The following is a 24,450-nucleotide window of genomic DNA, read 5'->3' on the forward strand; positions in this document are numbered from 1 at the left end:
TTCTACCGTCCAGTCCTGACAGCAAGAGGCGGGACACCCTCCTGCCTTAGCGCTAGCCCAGAGTGGGCGTGGCTTATGTGTACTCGGGTTCATTTCTTGGCCGCCTTAGTACCCCCCCCACCCCGCCCGCGCAGTGTTGCCATGACGACCGTGGCTGGGTCGCCGCAAACTGTGTTGGAAACTCTCGCTGCAGGTTGAGGACCCGGTACCTGTTTGCAGGGGCTCAGTTTCCCAGGAATAAATGGGAACAGTAGAGATGGCAGGGTTCTGCAGGCTTTTTCCGTCCAAATTCCTTGGCAGGCATTCCAGGGCCTGATGGGCTGCGTGGCCCGGCGCCCCTACTCGGGCCTCCGCGCGCGCCCCTCCGCCAGCTCCGGGCGGGGAAGGGACTCCGCATATCCACAGAAAACCTTCTGGCGAGCCAAGAGCCCTCGGGCTTAAGCTCAGCTTTCTCCGCGGGGTGTTCACTTTGAATCACTGCGTTTATTTGCTGCCATTCATAATTAACTTGAAGGAGCGGAGTTGGGGTGGTGGGGGCTTTATCTGAAGGAGGCTCTAGGCTTGCAGATCTACTCAATGTTTTGTCGTGAGGCTGCGGCCAGAATGGCCTGAACCCTCAGTAACAGAGCTTCTGTCTTCTTTGTAGAGCCATGGGCAGCAAGAAAAAGGAAGTTGCCCTGCAGGTAAGTCTCAAGGCGAACTTGGCTTCCAGCACTTGATTGGGATGGAATGGAGGGGGGGTGGGGGAGGATGGTCTGGAATGGGAAGTGCAGTATAAAAATGACTTCCCTGGTGGTCCAGTGGTCAAGACTCTGCGCTTCCATTGCAGGGGGTACGGGTTCTATCCCTGGTGTGGAAACTAAGATCTCATAAGCTGCACAGTGTGAGCAAAAAATTAAAATTAAAATATACTATTAAAATGTGGCATATAACAATGTTCACAAATTTGAATATTGTACCCTTCTGCCTTAAAGGAATAAAAGCTTATCTTGACCTCTAATGATGACAATTTTTTGTGTGTGCACGTAAATATAAACATGAGGAGGGCATGGCAACCCACTCCAGTATTCTTGCCTGGAGAATCCCATGGACAGAGGAGCCTCGCGGGCTACAGTCCCTAGGACTGCACAGAGTCGGACATGACTGAAGCGACTTAGCAGCAGCAGCATGCATGCAAATATAAACGTATAATCATAAACTTGGATAAAAGCTGTTTATCTTTATAATGCTTATGCAACCGTGAACCTGAAACATGAATTAAAATAAAACAAAAAATAGCAAGAAAATATGAATCAGTATAATTCAATCTGACATATATTTTGTTGAGGTATAATTATGACTTGCTGAGAGAATATAAGCTCTTAGAGTCTGGGCATATGTCTGTAACTGTGCCCTTTCTGAAGACCCGCTTTTCCCATCACTGCTTTCTTGAAATCATTTGCTTATTCAAAGAATGTTTTGATATTTTATGCACTATACTTTCCTTATAGAGTGCTTTACTTTGTTTGCACCTGTGACAAGGGAATTAATAAGACAATAACTACCTATTGTCCTGGCCCTGGCCCAATAAGTAGTGGTTGATTCTAAAGTGATGGTTAAAAAAAAAAATGCAGGCATGGAAGGGGATGGATGTGGGATGGAAGGCTTTATTATCATACTGTAATGTGGGTGCCTTTAAAGGAAACTTTAAAACTTTTCATGGTCAGGCTCTAGGCACCTTTCAGTAGATGGGCAGTGGTCTCCAGGCATCTGATTTCTCCTTTATTGTTCTCTGTGGCATCAGCACTTTACATGTGAATTTGCATGTGCTTTTTAAAAAGAAGAAAACAGTATCAGGCTAAGGATAGTATGCAGGGGGGCTGGATGGGCAGGGAAGGGAAGAGTTTTGGTCTGGAAGTCAAAGATTTAATGCAGTTCTTGACTCTTCTGGGACTTTGGATAAATCACATAACTGCTCTGGGCTAGAGCTCACCCATCTGTGGAAGGAGCATGTTGGGTGAATTATCCCTAAGGGCCTTCCAGCACTGAGATTTTAGTACTTTAGAGTTACGAGACTTTTTCTGTGTCTGTAAATCAATTCTAAGCATCTGGTCCTATCATTTATTGCTGTGAAAAACACAATAAGCCTCAACCTCTCCGAGCCTCCTTGTTCTTTGTGTAAACGGGGGATGATGCATACCTGGCAGAGCTGTGGTGATGAGACTCCTGCAGATATGTCCAGGCTTGTGGCTCCAAGCATTTTGCTCCATATGATCGTCTCTTCATGTGTCTGTGTCTCATATTCCCTTTGTAGAGTAATAACATTTGTTATCAGGTTTTTTTCATGCATATTCCCCAGAGCTCTGAGTTCATTGTGGTGCTCAAAGGAAGTGCTCCCATCTGCTGAGGCAGGGGATGGGGGGTCGCTATGCACTGAGGCCTCTATGTAAGCATTGCTTCTCCACCCGGTCAACTCCTTGAAAACAGTGTTCTAGAGTCTGCCAACCAGGAACCCTGTCCTCTCCCTAGGTGAGACTATTTAGGGTTCCTCAGTTGACCCAATATCCCAGCAATACAACTCCTAGGTATTTACTTACTGAAGACGAATGAAAGGGTGAACGCAAAAGATTTAACAAGAATGTTCCTAAGTCTTTATTCATAAGAGCCCCAAATCATCTATCAAGCAGAAAGTGATGTTGTCATACAATGGAACGTGCTCAGGAATAAAAGTGAACAAACTACTGAGATACAATTACACAGATGAACGCCCCAAACCCGCTGAGCAAAAGAGACCAGCACAAAACAAGACACGCTGTACTGTTTCACTTACATGAAGTTTTAGAATCAGTAAAATTAATTTGTTATGACAAAAAGCAGGTTAGTGTTTACCTGGGGAGGGGAGTAGGGAGTGAGTGGGAGGAGACCAGAGGGAACTTTCTGGGGAGCTGGAATGTTCTGTATTGTGAGAGAAGTGTGGTTACCTGGGTACATGCATTTGTTAAAACTCACTCATGTGTAACAGTTCAGTTCTGTATGTCTCGCTATGTATAATTTATACCTCCATAAATGTATAAAAAGACAAAAAAGCAAAAACAAATGAATACCTCCTTGTACATAAATTCAGATAAATGTCAAAATTTAGTGTTGAGTAAAACCAAATTGCAAATGGAGATCTTCAATATGATGCTATTTATGTACACAAAACAATTTTATATATAGTTTTGGCAAAGTAACAAGTAAAAATGATTTTTTAATTAAAAAAAAATTTGTTTTAATTTTTGGCTGCACTGGGTCTTCATTGTGGCATGCAGGCTCGTCTCTAGTTGCTGCCCGTGGGAGGCTTCTCCAGTTCAGAGCATGGGCTCTAGCGTGCACCATCTGTCTCAGCGGTTGCCCCACATGGGCTGCCTGGGCTTAACTGCTCTGAAGCATGTGGGATCTTAGTTTCCTGACCAGGGATCAAAGACGTGTCTCCTGCAGTGGAAGGCGAATTCTTAACTACTGGACCACCAAGGAAGTCCCAACAGTTTTTAAAATGAGATTTTTCTTAGGACAGTGGTTATTCTTGGGGTTGGAGGCAGGAGGAGAGAGAGGAGAAAAGAAGACTGGGCAAAGAGGGCAGCTTGAGCTGTATTTGTCAGTATTTCATTGAGAAAGAGATGGAGAGAGAAGAGACCTGACTGATAGATATTAGTAGGTAACCTAGAGCAAATGCACCACATTGCCTCCCCATGAGCACCCGCAGTAATACAGCGTCTGTTCCTCTCTGATGCTAGGTCAACGTCAGCACCCAAGAACTTTGGGAGGAAATGCTCTGCTCCAAAGGACTAACTGGTAATTTAAGATGATTTTTTAGACCCATTCTTTTCAAAATTCCTAAATGGCATATTGAACCATGGAGGGAAAACCTGCAAAGAGTATCATTTCCCTATAACCTTGAGTTTCATAAATAAAGAAGAAGGTAATTCTTTTGTGTGTATGTACATATCTGGTTTCAACATCTGTTAGTCCAATTCAGGAAACTAGTCAGTACTGCTGGATAGCAGGGTTCCCTTGTTTTAGAGCTGATTGTCATGCTCAGGGCATATTTGGTGTAAAAATTACTTGAGGCACAAAAGGGAAAGGTATTGAAAGGAACAGAGGATCTCTTGGAACTCGAGGGCTGGACTGAGAGCCAGGTAGCTCAAGAGAATGGAACCAGGGGCTGCGCAGTCACTAGGAAACAGCACAGCCTCCTGGTCCCCTACCCTCCTTGTATCAATATCTATCGCTGAGTAACAATTTACCCTAAAACTTAGCAGTCTATAGCACTCAACATTTATTATCCCACAGTTTCTGTGGACCCAGAATCCAGGGGTTGCTTAGATGGGTGCCTTTGGCTTGGGGTCTCTCACCAGGCTGCAGCTAAGGAGTCAGACCAAGAATGTCAAGGCTCAACTTAGAGTTTAACTTACTTCCAAACTTGGTCATATGGCTTTGGCAGATCTTCAAAGGTCATTTCCAAGTCCATTCCTGTGACCATTGGCAGGATATAGGTCCTTACTGGCTGTTGGCCAGAGACATCCATTTCTTGCCATCAATTTCTCCGTAAGGCTACTCACAACATGGTAGCTTCTTCCCCCCAGCCCCTCCACCCAAAGCAGGGTTCAGGGAGAGAGAAAAAGAGAGCGAGCAAGTATGCAAGAGAGGTGAAAGTCACAGTCTTCGTGTAACCTAATCTCAAAAGTAACATCCCATCACGTTTGCCCCGTTTGTTTGTTAGAAGCTCTGGGTCGAGCCTGCACTCAAGGGCAGAGGCCCACACAAAGGTGTGAATCCTGGGAGACAGGGCCCACTGATGGCATCTTAGAGGGTGCCCATCACAGCTGCTCCCCACTCTTTCTTTCTCCACTTCTAGAAGGGCTCTATTTTTGTGTCTGGTTAGTTCTTTCTATCAATGCACCTGCTCTGTCAACTTGTATCTGCTCTCATCTCTCTCCTTCGCTGCCCCCCACACCATGACTTTAGCACTCAAACCCCCTCCCCCAGCCCTCTCTCAAGACTCAATTTGTCTCTGCAGCCTTGTCACCCACTGTACTCTGGGGTGTGTCCTGGCCTCCAGCCTGTTTCCAGCACATGCCACTAGTTTCCCCACTTCCTCACTCATATCCATGTTGTTCCTACTACCTGGAGTATCATGGTCCCCCAACAGACTGTAGAAATCTTTCTCCTTCTCAGGCAGCTCTAAAGCAGCCTCCTTGAATGAAAATTTTACTGAGCCTCTGTATGGTCACTTCCACCTGGTGTCTCTAGGGCATCTGGGGTGGACTCTGTCTCCACCTTCCAGGCCACACAGCCAGCCTTGTGTGGCCCCTGTGTGGCTGGGGATTCCATGCCTGCACCCAGCCTCTAGACACAGGGCCAATGTCTTTTCATCTCTATCTGGAGCACACATGTCCAGGCCTGGGCTGAGTGGGGACTTAATGAATGCGGTTGCGTTGATCCAGGATGGGATGTGAGTCTGGACACTCTCTATTACTTGAGGGGCTACAAAGCTTTGTTGATGGTGCCAGTTCTTAACTATTTTGTCCATACTGTTTGTCTTGCAATCAGAACACGGCTCCTGGATAAAACTTCTATATCTTTAATAACAAACTCATAAGAAAGTGAATTTCTTACTACTCATAAGTAAGAAAACCACAAACTCATCGTGTTTTGAGGATTTGCCATGTTCCAGGCACCCTATGTGATCATAGCTGCCATCTATGGAGCGTGGAATTGTTGAGCCCAGCACTAAGCGCGACATGAGGAAATCGTGCGGACTGAAGGCAGCAGGGGCTCATCTGCCTGGTTCATCAGGCAGTCTCAGGAAGACATGAATCTTTCTAGAGCCAGCAGCGATTTGTGCCCAAAGTCAACCACCATCTTGGAACTCTGGTTGGCTCTCTTCCATCTGCCTTCAAACATGCAGAAGTCTATTCAGGTTTGCACACACACACACACACACACACACACACACACCCCTCCCTTTTCACTTCTCTGCCATTTCTTCCCTCCCTTCTCTGCTTCCTGCCATTCGATCTCTTCATATAGTGTCTCCCCAGTCCCCAGTCCCTTCTCCCCCTTAACCATGGCAAGTGTGCCTTTGTCCCCACCACTCCTCGGAGAGCCAGGGAGTGAGAGAGGAGATGGGAAGTTGGTACAAATGACTGGGCTGACCTATCAATGGAAATCCTGCATACAGATTGGTAGCTAACTGTGTCCCAGTTTTTTTTTTTTTTTTTTTACCTGCCAGAGCTTGAACCTGTTCTCCTTGGTGGGCTTGGATACAGGGTCATCTGAGCCTTCCAGGACTTTTTCCCAGTATGACCCAAATGCCTTTCTCTCCCATTACTGGGGGTCTACTGAAATTGCTCAACTGTGAAGCTGTTGTCCTTAAGGAAGCCCAGAGCTTCATCCTCTGCCTGGATGCTAAGGACCAAATCCCTCTCTCTTGCCCCTGCTGATGTCTAACTGCCTTTGGGACTATTTGGCTTAGACTCTCTGGTTGCTACTGGAAATGAGCATATCTGGAATCTAGTGCACTTCCCTCCCTCCCCAAACGCTCTCTCCCTGCCTTCACTCGGTTCTTTTCCTCTGCTGGTCTCAATGGTGGGTCTTCCTCACACCCGCAGGACTGTCACCCACCCCCCCCAGTCTTTCCACTTCCTTTTCAAAGTCTCAGGGATTCTTCCATTCCTTCCATCCCTCCCTTGACACTGCCACCCCTGTGTCTGGCTTCTCGATCCCTCCCAAACCCAGTCTGATTCTATCTCTGTAAAACTATGTAGCTTGGCCGAACTGACTCATACTCTTGAATTTGTGAGTCTTCATTCCTAGAGTCATTGAAAAAGCATGAACTATGGCATCAGACAAACCTCAGTCCAAAACTTGGTTCTACTCCTTGAGAATTTTTATTTTGTTTTACCTTGGGTTGGTTATTTCATTTCTAATTCTATGGTAGGATAAAAATACCTATGTTGCTGGATTTTTTTGAGAGAAAAGCCAAGTGCAGATGGCTTAGTAAATATTAACTCTCCTTTCTAAAAACTTACTGTGAGTCTTCATTGCCTAGTAAATCAGGATGGAGCTCCTCAAACCCACATTCCTTGCTTGTCCAGTGGTCTCTGTCACCACTTCCCACAGCCCAACCCCAGTGGCCCCTGTACACCCCTATCATGCTTCCCATCATGGGCTCCCTCTCTGCCCATCTAAGGCTGGCATTTCCACAGTGTCCAATGCAAGTCAACCCTCCACTGGGTAACCTCTTCCCAACTCCTACGGTACCGTGTTAGTGCTGCCAGAGTCTATGCTAACTTCAGTCATGATAATTTAGGGAATTCCTTGGGAGTCCAGTGGCTAGAACTTGGTGCTTTCACTGCCAAGGACCTGGGTTCAACCTCTGGTCAGGGAATTAAGATCCCGTAAGCCATATCAGTCCATTCTGAAGGAGATCAGCCCTGGGATTTCTTTAGAAGGAATGATGCTAAAGCTGAAACTCCAGTACTTTGGCCACCTCATGTGAAAAGTTGACTTACTGGAAAAGACTTTGATGCTGGGAAGGATTGGGGGCAGGAGGAGAAGGGGACAACAGAGGATGAGATGGCTGGATGGGATCACTGACTCGATGGGTGTGAATCTGAGTGAACTCCGGGAGTTGGTGACAGACAGGGAGGCCTGGCGTGCTGCGATTCATGGGGTCACAAAGAGTCGGACACGACCGAGCGACTGAGCGACTGAACTGAACTGAAGCCATATGGCACAGCCAAAAAAAGGGGGAAAAGATATTCCATACCATGCTTTATTAATAAATGTTCTCATATGATGTGAAAAATTGAAATGTGAACCTTCAAAAAGTAAAATCACAAATTGCTTGCTATTAAAACTGGCAGAGCTGAGAGTTTATAAGCAGTGTCCACACTCCCTCCCCATGACCAAGCATGCCTGCTGCTGAACAGAAATGCCCTGCTGTGTGGATCAGACATGAACTCTGACTGCTGAGGTCTTCATGAAGACATCCTTTCTCTAAAATGTGACCATCAGGACGTCACCATCTAGCACTTACTCGCGGTGTCTGACTGGGCTGGGTGGGTCCTGTGTGTGTCCGCTGCACACGTGTTGGCTTTGTTGCTTAGCTTCTCGCAGGCCTCGAGGTCTAGTGCTGTCAGACAAGCGGGTCCTTCATATCCAGTTCCTGCCACACTCCAGAGACCAGGACCAAGGCAGAAACAGGCACCCCAGTTTCCACCTAGGTCTCTCTTAGGTTCACTTTCTGGGAGACAATGTTGATTTGATAGAGTAGGTAAAATCCCCCTTTACCCAAAGCAAGTGGCTTTTAACTTGTCAGGAGTAAAGGTTAATGCTGTATTTAGTAGCTAAGAGTTGATTGTACGCTGACAGGTCACCTACTATTCCTCTCAGAAGGGATACTTTCAGTCTAATTCAAATAGTTACTGAGGGCCTCTCTGTGCTAGGCCTGAAAATTCCTTGCTATGGTAAAGGATGCATGTTAAGTAACTGATTTTCACTCTACTCACTTCATTGAGTTTAGAATTTGGAACACTGAGTTCATAAGGGAACGCTGTTTCCACTCTGGCTCCTGCTCTGCTGGGAGAATACATCCTCTTAACCAGCAAATGGGGCTTCCCTTGTAGCTCAGTTGGTAAAGAATCTGTCCGCAATGTAAGAGATCTGTGTTCAGTCCCTAGGTTGGGAATATACCCTGGAGAAGGAAATGGCAACCCACTCCATTATTCTTGCCCGGGAAATCCCATAGACAGAGGAGCCTGGAGGGCTACAGTCCATGAGGTCGCAGGAGTTGGACATGACTTAACGACTGAACCGCTAAAGCACCACAGCAAATAAAGATGGCCATCGGAGTGGGTGGGAATGCGCTGGTATCAATTTTGCCTGACATGGCCGGGCGCTCCGGTTTCTTGGTTCCCCGCAGTTGTTGACGTCTACCAAGGCTGGTGTGGCCCCTGCAAGCCCGTGGTGAGCCTCTTCCAGAAGATGAGGGTGGAGGTCGGCCCGGACCTTCTGCATTTTGCGTCAGTAAGATCCTCTCTCAGCAGAATGTCAACAACGGTTGCAAAAAAACTTAAACATTGAAAAACAGGAACAGGAAGCCTGAGGGGCCTTTTGCAGATCATGGAGAGAGTATTCGTTGTGGAGTTTCTGCTGATGCCAGTTTCTCGGGCGAGGAGGTTTTCTGCCTTCCCGCCTCTCACAGTCCTGGTGGGCTTGGCCACCCCTGATGCTGGAGCAGGGACTACTTGGCCAGTCTGAGGCCAGTGCTCCTCCTTCTTGTCTCCTGGACACTGTGAAGCCTGGAGTCTCACTTCCAGAGGACAGGGTTTAAGATCTCTATCCTTGCTCCTTAAAGAGGACTTTCAGCAAAAGTTTCCTTGGGTCATTGGATGGAGATGGGAATCACTTCCGGAGACGCGGGTAGGAGACGCAGGATGAGCTGCAAGCGGTGAGGCTCAGCCAGTAAACACGGGAGCGACGCTCCCTCGCGAAAACTCTGGAGAAGCTGGGCTTCCGGGGCTTGCCCTGCTCTGGGGAGCCGGTGGTGAGGCTTTGGTGGAGGAGCGCAGGAGGGGCCTGATGGTGGGCTTTATCCAACCTGGAGGCAGAGCTCAAGGACCCTCCTGTGTCCCAGCCACTAGGAGCAGACGTGGGATGGTAGCGGAGGAGCTCCCTTGATCCGGAGAAGGAGAAGCTGTCATTTCCTCCTTATTTTATTCCTCAAAAAACTACACTGGTAACACTTTTTACCCATATGTTGACAGGACACTTGTTAAGGTTCAGATGAAAAGACATTAGAAGGAGCAGCATGAGAGAGAAAAGCCAGGGCTCCACCTGGGGAGGGCATCATTCGTGTGTGTGTGTGTGTGTGAGTGAGATGTGTAATGGATGTGTGTGATGTGTGTGGTGTGTTATGTGTAACATGTGTGTTGTGTAGTAATGTTATGTAGTAGTGTGTTATGTGTAATGTATATGTGTGATGTGGTGTGTGATATGTGTGTATGGTGTGTGTTATGTGTAATCTATGTGTGTAGTATAGTACGTGGCATGTGTAATGTGTGTGTGTGATGTGATATGTGTGTTATGTGTACTGTGTGCGGTGTGGTGTGTGATGTGTGTGTGTGGTATGGTGTGTGTGGGTATATAATGTATGTGTGTGCATGTGTGTGGTGTGTTATGTGTATGTAGGGCGTGTTGTGTGGTGTGGTGTATGTGTTACGTGTAATGTATGTATGTGCTGTGTGTGTAGGTGGTATATGGTGTGTAGTATTGGGGGTGTGGTGTGGTGTAGTGTGTGTGTGTGCGTGGAATGGGGATGAAGTGTGTGTGTGTCATATGTAGGGGGGATGTGGTATGTGTGTGTGTTTTGTGAATTGAGGAGTATGTGTGTATGATTGATGTCTGTGTGTGGTGAGAGTGTTGTGTGTGTGTATGTGGTATGTGGTGTGGGGATGAGGTGTAAGTGTGTGTGTGTATGTGGTATGGGGATAAGGGGTATGTGTGTGTAATGTCTGTGCATGGTGAGTGTGGTGTGTGTGTGTGTGTATGTAGTATGGGGATGAGGTGTGTGTGTGTGGTATGTGAGGATGTGGTGTGTGTGGGATGTGAGGGTGTGTGGTGTATGTGTGTTGTGTGGGATGAGGGGTATGTGTGTTTGTGATGTCTGTGTGTGTGTATGTGGTATGGGGGTGAGGTGTGTGTGTGTGTGGTGTGTGAAGGTGTGTGGTGTGTGTGTGCTGTGTGGGATGGGGGGTATGTGTGTTTGTGGTGTCTGTGTGTGTGTATGTGGTATGTGACAGGGGGGATGAAGGCTGTGTGTGTGTGTGAGATGTGTGTGTGAGATGTGTGTCCCACGCGGCTCTCCCATCACCCTGCTGACCATCTGTCTCCTTTAGGCAGAGGCAGACTGTCTTGATGTGCTCGAAAGATACCGAGGGAGGTGTGAGCCAACCTTTCTGTTTTATGCCGTGAGTACCTCTACAGTCGGGGATGGTCCCACGGCTGCACCCCTGAGGGTTCAGAAGGACACCTCTCACCAAGAGCCCACACTATTCCCAGCAAGAGGTGCTGGCTTCTCCTGACTTTATTGTTTGGCTGAGGACCAGTGCCCTCAGTCACAGCACTACTCGCGGGCAGAACCCTGAGGAGTCACTCTGGGCTGCAGGCCTCCTGAGGGCTGGACTCGGGACAGAGGACAATCCCCTCGGACGCCTGTGCACCTTCTAGCTGTGAGCACTCTTAACCCAAGTCTCACTCCCGGCACAGGGTTTGGCGAGTCCCACTGCGCTCCACAGAGGGAACATGAATGCTCCACAACATGAACCCTCCTGTATCTACCTTTGCTTCATCATTAAATGTGAAGATATGCTGAGATAAAGTTGGAAATGAGAAGGTTGATGCATGACAACCAGTGGTTTAACATTTGCAAAACTGCCTGGCTGCCTTCAGCTGTGACATCCACATGGGGCTCCTGGCCCCCGAGGGTCTACCATCTCACATCTGGCTCCTGGCTTTAGGTCACCTGCCAGGCCCTGAAGACAACGGGTTGATTTTCTCCTCCTGACTCAGTGCAGTGCTCTGTCACACAGTCAGGGAAACGGGTCTGCTCACCAGGGCCGGGGTTGTTTAGCTTGGAAACCTTCAGGCTCCTGCCCTCTGCAGCAAGTCTCACAAGTTGGAAGCTTCTGATGAAACATCATTTGAGCTTCGGCCTTCAGGAGGGAGATTGGAGTTATTCAATAGAACCTGATCGGGGGGAGGGGGAGCGGCAGATGCTGAGATGGACATGCCCCCAGCCACGTGGCATCAGAGCTCAGTGGCAGAAAAGGCATCATTACCGCAGTGGTTTGCTTGCCTGACCCTGGAGCATGCAGATTAAAGCATCAGTTACAATGGCCATGTGGCAGCTTGTCACCGTCGTCATGCAGTGGTGGTCCCCTGAGGGTGGGATGGACACAGAAGGAGGACCCAGTGAATGTGATGGTCTGTGAGTGACAGGCAGGGAGACTTCTGAAGAACCAAAGATGGGAAGCTCCAGTTCCCTGCAAACAGCATCTCCACTGTGAGGTTCTCCCTGATCACCCCAGATGGAGTTGGGATTTGACTCTTGCCCTAAATCCCAAGCACCCTTATTAATGCAATGGCCTTATCCTGCTGTAGTTGTTTCTCTGACACCACCATCTCCCTCCCCACTCCACACCCAAGTCACTGAGGGTGGTGTCTGTGTCTTTCCATGTTTCGGGTTTATGTTCTGTGCCTCTGTCTTGGTGTTGGGCATAGTAAGTGCTCAGCTGATACTTGTTGGATGAAGGAGCCACAGAGAGGCCACACTTAGTGACTCACAACCTATGGCCCTGGTCCTCCCCCACCTAACTCCCCGCTGCCCTGAAGGAAGTTTTGAAGGGAGGGGAGCATGGGGAGGGGGCAGAGAAGTGACTGGAGGCCATGGGTGTGGGGTCCATGGATCTTGACCTTGGGCACACTCCCAAAGCCCTTGGACACTCGCTAGCTCTTGAAAAAGGTTGCTGTCATGTGATCTGAGCAGGACCTCTGTGCTGTGTTCCAGGGAGGAGAGCTGGTGGCAGTGGTGAGAGGAGCGAATGCCCCACTACTGGAGAAAACCATCCGCGAGCAGCTGGAGGCAGAAAAGAGGGTGTTGGCTGAAGGCAGAGAACGGAGGGTGGTAAGTGGCCAGGCCAGCAGGTCCCTCCCCTGCCCCGCCAGTGTCCTCCCTATCCCTGGAAAGCTTCAGTAAATGCCCACCTGCTCAGGGGATGTGCAGAGCCTACTAGGAAGTCTTTGAGGAAGTCATCCTCTTCATCCAGAACACTTTAGTGTCTCATCTATTTCTCGCTCATCCCCGCTTCATCTCCCAACAGGGGCTTCTGTAACCCTGACAGCGAATTCAGAAATGAAAATGAAGTTATGGGTCCAGGAGTGGGTTGGAGGAGTCAGCCTCAGGGGAACATCTCTCCTGGTGACCTGCCCTTCCCTCTCATTCCTGGGTTTTATTTGTGACCCCAGGGGGTTCATTTCTTTAACTAGAAAGGGGTCATTACTTTGAGAAATAGGATCAGTAAGCACTAGTTGTGATTTAGGTACAGTATTTTCAGGATAACATGGACTGTGAGATTTTCATAAAGAATCGGCAGCCTTTGAAAACTGACACCCCTTAGTTAGAAAGAAGTATTTCCTGGTGCTCTGAGCGGCTGCCCAGGAGCCTCAACGTTGTGCAGTATCCAGTGTTCAAGTTTTCACACTCAATTCCAAAGAGCAAAGCTCTGTTCTCATAGAATGGATTGGAATCAAATCATGTATTTCCCCCAGAAAACTGGCAAATTTTCCCCAAGAAAGAAAACACTTGTGCCTCCTCCACAGATAAATGATCTATCTTTACTACTTCCCCACACAGTGTAGCCGGTTGCTTTCTAAATGTTTGTATTTCAGTTCTTTGTTTGTCTGCTTGTCAACTCTCTATTTCATCTTTCTTCTTCCTTAGTTTCTATTTGATGCTCATGGAAACAGGCAGGCTCTAAACCTTAAGATCAGCATGGATTTAATTGCTCTCACCCTCTACCACCATCCAGTTACTCAAACGGACCTTGAAAAGTTTCCTAGACTGATAATCTTGACCCTCTTCTTTTGCTCTGCATTTGGAACCTTTACTTTCTTGGCTTCCGTTGGTTGTTGAAGGTCTTTGTGGAATTTTAATCAGCTAACTACTTTCTGTCTGTGACCACTTTGTACTAGATTAAAGATGAAGCTCTTTCTGATGAAGATGAATGCTTTTCTCATGAAAAGAATGATGGTGATGATGAGGACCTGGGTGAGTACAGAACCAACGAGCAAGCAAAAGGCAGTGCAGACTCGGACTTGATGTGTTTCTTAGAAAATATATGAGTAGTAAGTTTATTGAATAATCTGAACTCTGGGAAAATAACCCATAAAACATTTCACCTCCAATCACCTGACTTCAAACATACTGTTAATCTCCCTCCTGTGTTTTAATTGCATCTTGAGTGTCTTTCTGATCATGTTCAACTATAACAAGTGTGACTTTCATGACAATTACTGAGCATCAGGAAAGGCTTTCTTAATAAACTGGTGGGGTATGACACTAATAAAGTAAAGTAATGAGGTGCTGGGGTTTCCTTAGTCCTTATTTAAGAACTTGAGTTTCTTTAACCATTTTTCTCAAGTGTGAGAAAGTCAGCTGTACTGAACCCCTTCCCTCCCCACAGCCCTGTACCCTCTTCCTCTTAGTCCTCAAGTATCAACTCATGGATTTTACACTCCTGAGCATCACTGTTCTTCCTGAGGCTTCAATATGCGAACATCTTGACCTGACAGTGGGAAGAGAAGCTAAAAGTTAGAGAAGTTGTTGCTGGCAAGGTGACTCCTGATGGTCCCTGAGACACCAGAGGAAACCAGGATGTGGCTCAGGAACCAAGCAAGAGAGAGGAGGAAGTTCTGATAACTGCCGGAATGAGAAAAACTGCTATTTATGTGTGGATGACGAGGACTGTCTGAGATAGATTCTAATAAGGGATGTGGTGCAGTTTAGGAGAGCAAGAAACTTCAAGTGTGAAAGAGAAGTCAGCGATTTGGCTTCTGCAGGAAACATTCGTTGTCTCGTTTACGGATTATCTCTTCTTCTCTTCCCCATTATTTTCTCCTAAATCCAGTCTCTCCACTTGGGAAACTACACAGCGCCTGCCCTGCCCTTAGCCTTCCGCTCTCCCAGCTCGGCTTCCTGGTGCGCACTCCTTGGGCCGCCCTCTCCTCTGTCTCTGCCCATCTGCTCCTCCCAGGGCCCCAGTGACCTTCTTGGGGCCAAATCCAGCAGGCAGTTGCCAGTCAGAGCCTATGGTGTCCTGCTGCAGGCGTGGCTGCCGTCCACAGCGTCTTCCTACTCAAAACCCTCTTTTTGAGACTTCCCTGGGGGTCCAGTAGTTAAGATTTCACCTTCCACTGCAAGGGGGATGGGTTCAATCCCTGGTTGGGGAACTAAGATGCCCCATGTGCTAAGTCACTTCAGTCATGTCCAAATCGTTGTGACCTTATGGATTGTAGCTCGCCAGGCTCCTCTGTCCGGGAGACTCTTCAGGCAAGAATAGTGGAGAGGGCTGCCTCCTCCAGGGAATCTTCCGAACCCAGGGGTTGAACCCGCGTCTCTTATGTCTCCTGTGCTGGCAGGTGTGTTCTTTACCACGTACCACCTGGGAAGCCCTGAGAGCCCACATTCCTTGTGGCCCCAAACAGAAGCAATATTGTAACAAATTCAGCAAAGACTTTAAAAATGGTCCGCATAAAAACCCCACAAAAACAAAAGTACCCCTCTTCTTGTCTGATGTCTGAGACATCTCAACCTTTTTCATTTTCTTCTCATTTTCTCTGGCCTGTCCATAGCCTCCCCTTCCTCAGCTTCTTTTCTTTTGCTCTCTCTTCAGACTGGAGTTCTTGGGCTCCTGCTCTGGCCTCTTCTCTTCTCACCTTATACCTCTGTGTGGTCTCTTTAATTGGTCAATTCATAAGGGGATTTAAAGTCCAAGGATTCATAGGATATTAGAAATAGTGCTCATGGAAGGATGAACCGATTGGCTGCTTAACATGATAAACACTTCTTTTTCAGCCCATATTTTTTAGATTTTCAGAGTCAACACAACTGATGTGAAAGCTGAAAAGAGAAAATAGGCCATGGGGGATATAGTCTATGGACAGCGTGCAGAGCTCACCAAGGCCAAGTCCATACAAATGGGAATCTGACAGGGATGGGTTTGTGCACAGATGTGGGTTCCCCCGAGGTGTCTGTGGGCCTGAGCAGTGGACGGAGGCCATGCGGCATCTCCCTCATCACCACAGCTGCTTGACCTGTGGACACAGCCACCCAGTAGCCTGGCCAGTGAGCTCTGACTGGTGCCTGGGCTCCAAACAACAAAGCGGCTGATTCTCAGGAGAATGGGATAGAGACAGAGGAGTCTGGCAGAATGTGCCAGCCCTGAGCGGACTTGGGGCCTGGGGCAGCCACCACTGACCACATGCTAGAATGTCAGAAAGACACACCGAGAGGAGAACACAGTAGGTTGCAGTTAGAGACCAAGAATCATTGGGGGGTGGGGGGTGGGTTGCACAGGAAGGGACGAGAGGGTCGTGGCCTGCTTCGCCTCTGTTCCAGCTCTGTCCCCTCTCCAGGCTGACTTGGTTGTTTCTGGGTTTTGCTCCTGAGTCATTTCCCTCTCCACCTCCCATCCTCTCCTCCTCCCCCACACTCTCCCTCCCAGTTCATGTCCCTTGCAGCCAGGCTGGGGGTGGGGTCTGGAGCAAGACTCCTGCATTCACTGGAGTCCAGGTCAGCAGAAGCTCAGCCAAGAGGCTGGGGGAGGGAGGCGGGGGCTGTGTGGAGCTGCACGGTCCCTGTGGAGAGCATCCTGAGAGCCTCCTGCGAGTCCAGGGTCTGACAGCACCATCCCCGGCTTGTTGCAGTGTCATCAGAGAAGGCCTGCACCTTGGCCATCATTAAACCAGACGCGGTGGTCCATGGGAAGACAGATGAGATTATCATGAAGGTAAGAGAGACAACAGGAGACTTCTGAGTTGGGAAGATCCCCTGGAGGAGGGCATGGCAACCCACTTCATTATTCTTGCCTGGAGAATCCCCATGGACAGAGGAGCCTGGTGGGCTACAGTTCATGGGGTCACACAGAGTCAGACATGACGGAAAGACCTAGCCCAGCAGCAAGAGAGACAACATTTCCCTTACAGACTGTACTTGTGTCTTCTCTGCTGGAAAATCAGGGCTGGGGCATAGTGTAGCAGTGTCCTAGGGGGAAGAGGCATCTAAGGAGTTTAATTAAAATTCCAATGAAGGAAGTCACAATATTTCTTTATTTGTTTTTGGCTGTGCTGGGTCTCTGTTGCTGTGTGAGGGCTTTTCTCTAGTTGCAGCACATGGGGGCTATTCTTTGTTTCCGTGCCTGGGTTTCTCACTGGGGTGGCTTCTCTTGTTGTGGAGCACAGGCTCAGTACTTGTGGTGCGCGGGTTTGGTTGCCCTGTGCCATGTGGGATCCTCCCGGACCAGGGATCGAACTCGTATCCATGCATTGGCAGGTGGATTTCTTAAATACCAGCAAAGTCCTAAATTACACTTTTTAAATTGAATCAGGTCAGATATGATGAGAATGAAGGTCTCCACTGCTTTTAATGTTGTTTTTCCATCACCTTTTACTTTCAACACATTGAAATGTGAATTCGTGCTTGCTTTCAGTTCAGTTCAGTCGTTCAGTCATGTCTGACTCTTTTCAACCCCAAGGACGGTAGCATGCCAGGCGTCCGTGTCCATTACCAACTCCCAAACCTTGCTCAAACTCATGTCCATTGAGTCAGTGATGCCATACAACCATCTCATCCTCCGTCGTCCCCTTCTCCTCCTGCTTTCAATCTTTCCCACCATCAGGGTCTTTTCACATGAGTCAGTTCTTCACATCAGGTGGCCAAAGTATTGGAGTTTCAGCTTTAGCATCAGACCTTCCAATGAATATTCAAGACTGATTTTCTTTAGGATTGACTGGTTTGATCTCCTTGCAATCCAAGGGACTCTCAAGAGTCTTCTCCAATATCACACTTCAAAAGCATCAATTCTTTGGCGCTCAGCTTTCGTAATAGTCCAACTCTCACACATCACTACTGGGAAAACAATAGCTTTGACTAGATGGACCTTTGTTGGCAAAGTAATGTCTCTGCTTTTTAATATGCTGTCTAGGTTGATCATAGCTTTTTTTCCAAGGAGCAAGTGTCTTTTAACTCATGGCTGCAGTCACCATCTGCAGTGATTTTGGAGTCCCCCAAAATAAGGTCCGTCACTGTTTCCATTGTTTCCCCATCTATTTGCCATGAAGTGATGGGATCGGATGCCATGATCTTAGTTTTCTGAATGTTGAGTTTTAAGCCAACTTTTTCACTCTCCTCTTTCACTTTCATCAAGAGGTTCTTTAGTTCTTCTTCGCTTTCTGCCATAACGGTGGTGTCATCTGCATATCTGAGGTTATTGATAATTCTCCTGGCAATCTTGATTCCAGCTTGTGTTTCATCCAGGCTGGCATTTCACAGGCACCCCACTCCAGTACTCTTGCCTGGAAAATCCCATGGATGGAGGAGCCTGGAAGGCTGCAGTCCATGGGGTCGCCGAGGGTTGGACACGACTGAGCGACTTCACTTTCTCTTTTCACTTTCATGCATTGGAGAAGGAAATGGCAACCCACTCCAGTGTTCTTGCCTGGAGAATCCCAGGGACAGGAGAGCCTGGTGGGCTGCCGTCTATGGGGTCGCACAGAGTCGGACACGACTGAAGTGACTTAGCACTCTGCATGTAAGTTAAATAAGCAGGGTGACAATATGCAACCTTGATGTACTCCTTTCCCGGTTTGGAACCAGTCTGTTGTTCCATGTCCAGTTCTGACTGTTGCTTCTTGACCTGCATACAGATTTCTCAGGAGGCAGGTAAGGTGGTCTGGTATTCCCATGTCTTTAAGAATTTTCCACAGTTTGCTGTGATTCAAAGGTTTTGGCATAATCAGTAAAGCAGAAGTAGATGTTTTTTGGGAACTCTCTTCCTTTTTCAATGATCCAATGGATGTTGGCAATTTGATCTCTGGTTCCTCTGCCTTTTCTAAATCCAGCTTGAACTTCTGGACGTTCATGGTTCATGTATTGTTGAAGCCTGACTTGGAGAATTTTGAGCATTACTTTGCTAGCATGTGAGATGAGTGCAATTGTGTGGTAGTTTGAACACTCTTTGGCCTTGCCTTTCTTTGGGATTGGAACGAAAACTGACCTTTTCCAGTCCTGTGGCCACTGCTGAGTTTTCCAAATTTGCTAGCATATTGAGTGCAGCACTTTCACAGAATCATCTTTTAGGATTTGAAATAGCTCGACTGAAATTTCATCACCTCCACTAGCTTTGTTCGTAGTGATGCTTTCTAAGGCCCACAGGACTTCACATTCCAGGATGTCTGGCTCTTTACCATATATATGTGTGTGTATCTCCTACAGATCCAGGAAGCTGGGTTTGACATTTTAACGAATGAAGAGAGAACCATGACAGAAGCAGAAATGCGACTTTTCTACCAACACAGAGCTGGAGAGGTCAGTTTTCCAGTTTCCACTTGTCCAACACGCTTTCATTTCTTTCTCCTCCTCCAATATTATGTTTCAAATTGATATTAGTTTGGGAGAAACTAGACTTTTATGAAGAACAAGATTATGAACAGCAAGTGGGCCATGGAATTACTCTCAGCATAATGATTACAGGCTGCGTCAGGGAGATGTTGCTTGGTATGCTCCCAGCGACTTGAGTTTGACTCTGACTTAAGTAATGAAGTAAGGAATTTATTGGGGGGATTCTCTGTGACTCCCAGAACTGAAGAAAGAAGGCTGAGAAGTTGCAGGAGAAGGTGTGGGGACAAGAAGAACCAAGGCAGGGGTATGGATTTCTGAAACAAAACTTCACAGGGAGTCGCTTCAGGTGCCCCTGTTGGCGGATAGATTCAACCACTTTTCATCTGTTTCTGCTTCTGACTCACCCACCTGGGAGACAGGGTCTCCTAGCCTGGGCCCCACCTCTCAGATGTGGAGGGTGTGTGGGGAGGGGTGGATAGGCATTGTGGTTCTCGGCCAGACTAGGACTGAGTGAAATGGGGAAGGGCTGCTCCCCAAAGGAAGCTTGAGTGCTGCTACTTGAAGAAGGAGGAAAGGTTGCGAGATGCTCAGCTGTATCCCCTGGTTTCCATGTATGTGGTGGTCTTCTAAATGCTGTCTAACTTCTTATAATTTCATGCTCAACCCCAGCATGTCATTTCAGAGCCTCATCTTCCTGCCTTTAACTTATATCTGGGTTCTCTGTGTCTTTGGGTACCACTTCCCCTTCCTGGGATCTTCCAGGGCATGCTGGCTGGTGGTGAGGCAGCTCATGGGCCCTCTCCCATCCTGTGGGTGGGATGGGCCCCTGGGGCCCCTGGCCTAATTCACTCCCTTCCCTCCCTGTGCTAGGACGCATTTGAGAAGCTGGTATATCACATGTGCAGTGGACCAAGCCACCTCCTGATCCTTACCAGGACTGAGGGCACCGAGGATGTGGTCACTGCCTGGCGAACCCTCATGGGGCCCTGTGACCCTCATGTGGCAAGGAGGGAGCAGCCTGACAGGTAATGTCACCAGCAATGGTCCTTCATGCATCTCAACACCTGCATCTGAGGAAGCTGAGAGCCCTGCTAGGGCTTCAGCCCAGAATTGTGGGTAACACAGAAGGCACTCTGATGGCCACGAAGCTCCCTCTGTTATATGCTGGGGAGTCCCTGCCCTTTGTTATGTATTTGAGGAGACCCTGATGTCCTCTCCCTCTGATCCCATCCCAGCCTTTCAGAGGTTGCCTCCTTGCTGCCTCTTCCCCTTTCTGAAGGCTGCTGTGCGTCCAGTCCTCACTGTTCTGCCTGTAGCAGAGGGTTTGTGGTCCCAGAGCCATCTGAAACCCTGACCCAGGAAGTACAGATTCCAGGGCTACACCCAGGCCTGCTGAGTCAGAGACTCTGAGTGGGGCCTAAGAATCAGCAGTGTGGACTCAGCACCCCCACCTCTCATCCCCTACTCCCTACCCAAGGTGTCCTGAGGTCCCCTAGAGTCTGAGCACCCTGTTCTGCACACAGCACTAGGCTGCCTTGGTTGGCTCCCTGGCCCCGTGTGAATGTTTAGCCTGACGCCACCACTGCCAAATCCACTGTCTTGCCTTTGAAGCTGAGAGAGGCCCCGCCAACAAGAAAGACATTAGCAAGAGACTAACTGCAGTTGTACTTTATAGTTGTAGGGAGCTGGGAACACTCATGTTTGAGGCAGCCGGGGCTGATGAAAGAGCCCAGAGTTCAGATCTTAGGTTTTCTGAGCCTCAGTTCTCTCATCTATAAAATGGGGTTTGAGCACCTATCTTGGGAGGCTGTTAGAGTGCTGCGGTTAGAATCTCTCTTCTTCCTCTTGCTAACTGTGTGGTCTTGGGTCATCTGTGCTTTAATCCGTCTGTCTTAATATCCTCATCTGGAAAATGGGAACTGCAATGGGAAAGGACCTGCCTCAGATTGAGAGAGAGAAAGAGAGAACTTGGAACACTGTTTGAGATAAAGGAAATCTTAGCAGTATTAGTATTATTTTAGGGAACCTTGAGGGATTGACTATGCCAATTTGTATCAAGTCCTCAGCAGGGTGCTTGCCTAGCCCCTAGTAGTAACGACTACAGAATGACAGCTCCTGGGCTCACACCATGACTCATGCATATTTACCCCCTTTTAATAATGTTTATTTGGCTGCATCAGGTCTTAGTTGCCACACGTAGGCTCCGGAGCACAAAGGCTTCAGTAGTTGTGGCACATGGGCTCTTGAGTTGCAGCACATGGGTTTAGTGACTCCATGGCATTTGGGATCTCAGTTCCAAAATCAGGGGTCAAACCCACACCCCCTGCATTGCAAGGCGGGTTCATCATCAGTGGACCACCAGGGAAGTCCTGACTCATGCACATTTAAACTAGGGGTCATGATGGTCTTCCTAGTCTCCCCCACAGGGTTGCTGCACATATGAAACAAGGTCAGAACACCGCTGGTTACCATCACCCTTGATGCTGTTCCTGGCATTTCCAGCCGAGAAAGCCACGTCACAGAAATGCTGCCTGTTGATGGGTAGCTAGTGGCTACGTTGCCAGAGATCAAAACATTCTTTTCAAATGAGACTGTTCTTTCTTGTACATTTTGGATACTGCTAGTCTCCGGGCTCAGTATGGCACGGAAATGCCCTTTAATGCAGTCCATGGAAGCTGGGATTCAGAAGATGCCCGTCGGGAACTGGCCCTGCTCTTCCCCAGTTTTCGGTTTTCAGACCAGATTCCAGAATCCGCCCCTCTGGGTAAGTCATCCAGGCAGATCTGGTCTGTATTGAATCCCCAGTGGGGATGGTGTGCGTGTGCGTGTGCGTGTGCGTGTGGGTGTGCCTGCCTATGGTTTGGGGGTGGGGGTGTTGGTTACTGATAGTAACTATGTGGTAACCACCTTCAGGAAAACCGGGCCCCTTAGGAAACTTTAGCAACTGTCCTGCTGTTTTATTTTCAGAGTAACAGTGTTGCTTCTTAATACATTACATCTTTTGCTGCATATTTCACTTTGAAGCCAAACTCTTGTTGCAAAGTTACTTTGCATTCTCCCCTGGAAACCACAGGAAAATGTAACTAACTTTCCAGAAGCCAATTTCCAAGGCAGAGGCCAGACAGTCACTGGGTCACTTCCTCTGAGCTCCGCAGGCCCCACCAAGCCTTTGATGGGGTTGCCGAGAAATATAGGGTTATACAGAAGTACCCTCCACCTGGACCTGCTGTGGTTTTCGTATCCCTCAGCCCCCACATTTGGGAAAAGTGTGATGGGCTTTTTTGGAGGTACCCCTTCCAAATCCAGGTGAGAAAGCCACGGGGCTCAGAGCACATGTGATCTGCCTCACTCCATGAGTGGGAGAACAAGGCCCCTGCTGCCCCTGCCGAGTTGCACATCTCTGTTTGAGCTTGAGGTGAGGCGGAAGGGGCCAGGAGTGAACATGCTGGGAAAAGCAAAGGATGTGAAGGTGGCCTTCTTGGGAGAGGGCTGCCTGCAGATCTGAAACGGTAATAACCTCTGTATGCCTGCATGTTAGGGGTTTTCACCCAAATACTTCCCTAAATGTTTATGTTCATCATGGTCTCCTCAAGATCCACATCCAGCCAAGTAAGAGTATGTGGTCAGAAGGCAAGGAAGAGAAGGGTGAGAGCTGACCCCTGCTGGCTCTTGTTTAATCCTGGCGTGGCCTGCTGCTGGCTGAGGGACAACTGGGAGTGAGATGGAGTTTAGGGAGGAACTCTCACTCTGGTGTGGGTGGTACTGGGAAGACCAGCTTGCCTCTAGAGACCTACCCTCACAGGGAGCCCACCATGTGTGGTCAGGGGACCTCCCCATCCGTTTGGGGTAGTGACTGGAAGAAGTAGGTATGACTCTGGGGAAGGAGGAAAGGCAACTGGCTGGGCAACACCTCGGGGAGAGCTGGGAGAGTGTGAGCCTGACCTCCCGTGATAATGAGCTGAAGGGTCTGGGCCTGGATCCCACGTGGGATAAGTGCACAGCTTCCCGTGGGGGTGACCGGAAGTGGCCTGGTTGGGGTGTGAGTGTTCTGCCCCTTTTCTGACATATGTGTTGCAGCCTCTCAGCCGTCAGGAGCAGAGTGTGCTTTCCGTGTCCCCAGCACTTTTTCTGGGCCCTGGAGACAGAGAGTCTTGGGTCTGAATCCTGCCACTGCTATTTATTAGTGGAATAGCCTTGGGAGAGTTACTCTTTTGGACCTCAGTTGCCTCATCTGTGAGATGGAGATGATGAAACCTGTTATAGCCCCATAATCATCATCTTTCTCAGAGGGTTCTTGTGACACTCATAGCCTGGGGCCTGACACAAGTGCTCAGCCAGTGTCACTTCCTTTCCTAATTCTTCCCTAGTCCCTGACCCACATACTAGGACCTCTTTGCTGCTCTGTTCACCCTGACCCCTAGCTTCACTGTCTACCTTTCTGCTGTTCTCTGGTGGACAGCCTGTGGGTGGGGGAGCAGGACTGGGCTGTTGTAAGACGACCTACAAAATGCCTGTCATCCCACAGGCCGTGAGGCTGAAGGAGCGGAGGGCCCCGGCAAAATGCTGTGCTCCCCAGAGGATGTGGACGAGGCAGCCCGTGACCAGGGTGAGGCCACAAGCTGAAGTCAGAACGCTTATATCTGCTGCACATAAGGAAACTTCCAGAACTGGAACTTCCTCTTTTGAGTACCAATACTTTCTTGATTTAGCTATCCTTCATGAATAAAAATAACGGTATCCAGTTTCCTGCCTTACTAAACAGTATGAATGTGGAATATGTACTTTTGGGGGGCCATCCTTGACATTTTAGAAAATAAATGGACATCAGTCATTGAACTCTGCTGTGACACAATGTCATCTCAGGAGATACTTACTGAGCTAGAGGACAGTGTCTCCCCCAGGAATAAATCTACATTATGGATGATTTTATTTTTTAGACAAAATTTTTAAAAAATATTTATTTGCTGTGCCGGGTCTTATTTGCAGCACTTGGGAGCTTCAGTCTTCACTCTGCCATGCAGCATCTTTAATTGCAGTTCTTACTTGCAGCAGACGGGATCTAGTTCTCTAAGCAGGGACTGAACCCAGGCCCCCTGCATTGGGAATGAAGTCTTAGCCAGTGGACCACCAGGGAAGTCCCACGGATGAAACAATGTTAGCGCTTAACTTGGTAGCAGTGAACTTGAAATCAGTGCAACAGGACTGGACGTGACACTTCAGGGCTTATGGGGGCAGATATAAATCAGCTT

The 24,450-nt window shown here is 48.4% G+C and overlaps 1 protein-coding gene across 1 annotated transcript; it reads left to right on the forward strand.

Moving 5' to 3' along the window:
• NME9 (NME/NM23 family member 9) lies at positions 647-23,942 on the forward strand. Its single transcript, XM_018049949.1, has 11 exons — positions 647-683; positions 3,756-3,813; positions 8,948-9,051; positions 10,923-10,994; positions 12,593-12,709; positions 13,777-13,852; positions 16,510-16,592; positions 19,076-19,168; positions 20,072-20,226; positions 21,826-21,965; positions 23,727-23,942. Exons 1-11 carry the CDS (start codon positions 651-653, stop codon positions 23,822-23,824), a joined length of 1,029 nt encoding a protein of 342 aa, XP_017905438.1. The 5' UTR covers positions 647-650; the 3' UTR covers positions 23,825-23,942.

Source organism: Capra hircus, chromosome 1 (assembly GCF_001704415.2).
Source record: "Capra hircus breed San Clemente chromosome 1, ASM170441v1, whole genome shotgun sequence".
In the NCBI taxonomy this organism is placed as follows: domain Eukaryota; kingdom Metazoa; phylum Chordata; class Mammalia; order Artiodactyla; family Bovidae; genus Capra; species Capra hircus.

What these genes read in the sequence shown, in the direction of transcription:
- NME9 (XM_018049949.1), top strand. Translation starts at nt 651, where the DNA reads ATGGGCAGCAAGAAAAAGGAAGTTGCCCTGCAG. An exon ending in AAAAGGAAGTTGCCCTGCAG is followed by an intron (nt 684 to 3,755) that starts GTAAGTCTCAAG and finishes CTCTGATGCTAG; the next exon opens with GTCAACGTCAGCACCCAAGA. An exon ending in CAACCTTTCTGTTTTATGCC is followed by an intron (nt 10,995 to 12,592) that starts GTGAGTACCTCT and finishes GCTGTGTTCCAG; the next exon opens with GGAGGAGAGCTGGTGGCAGT.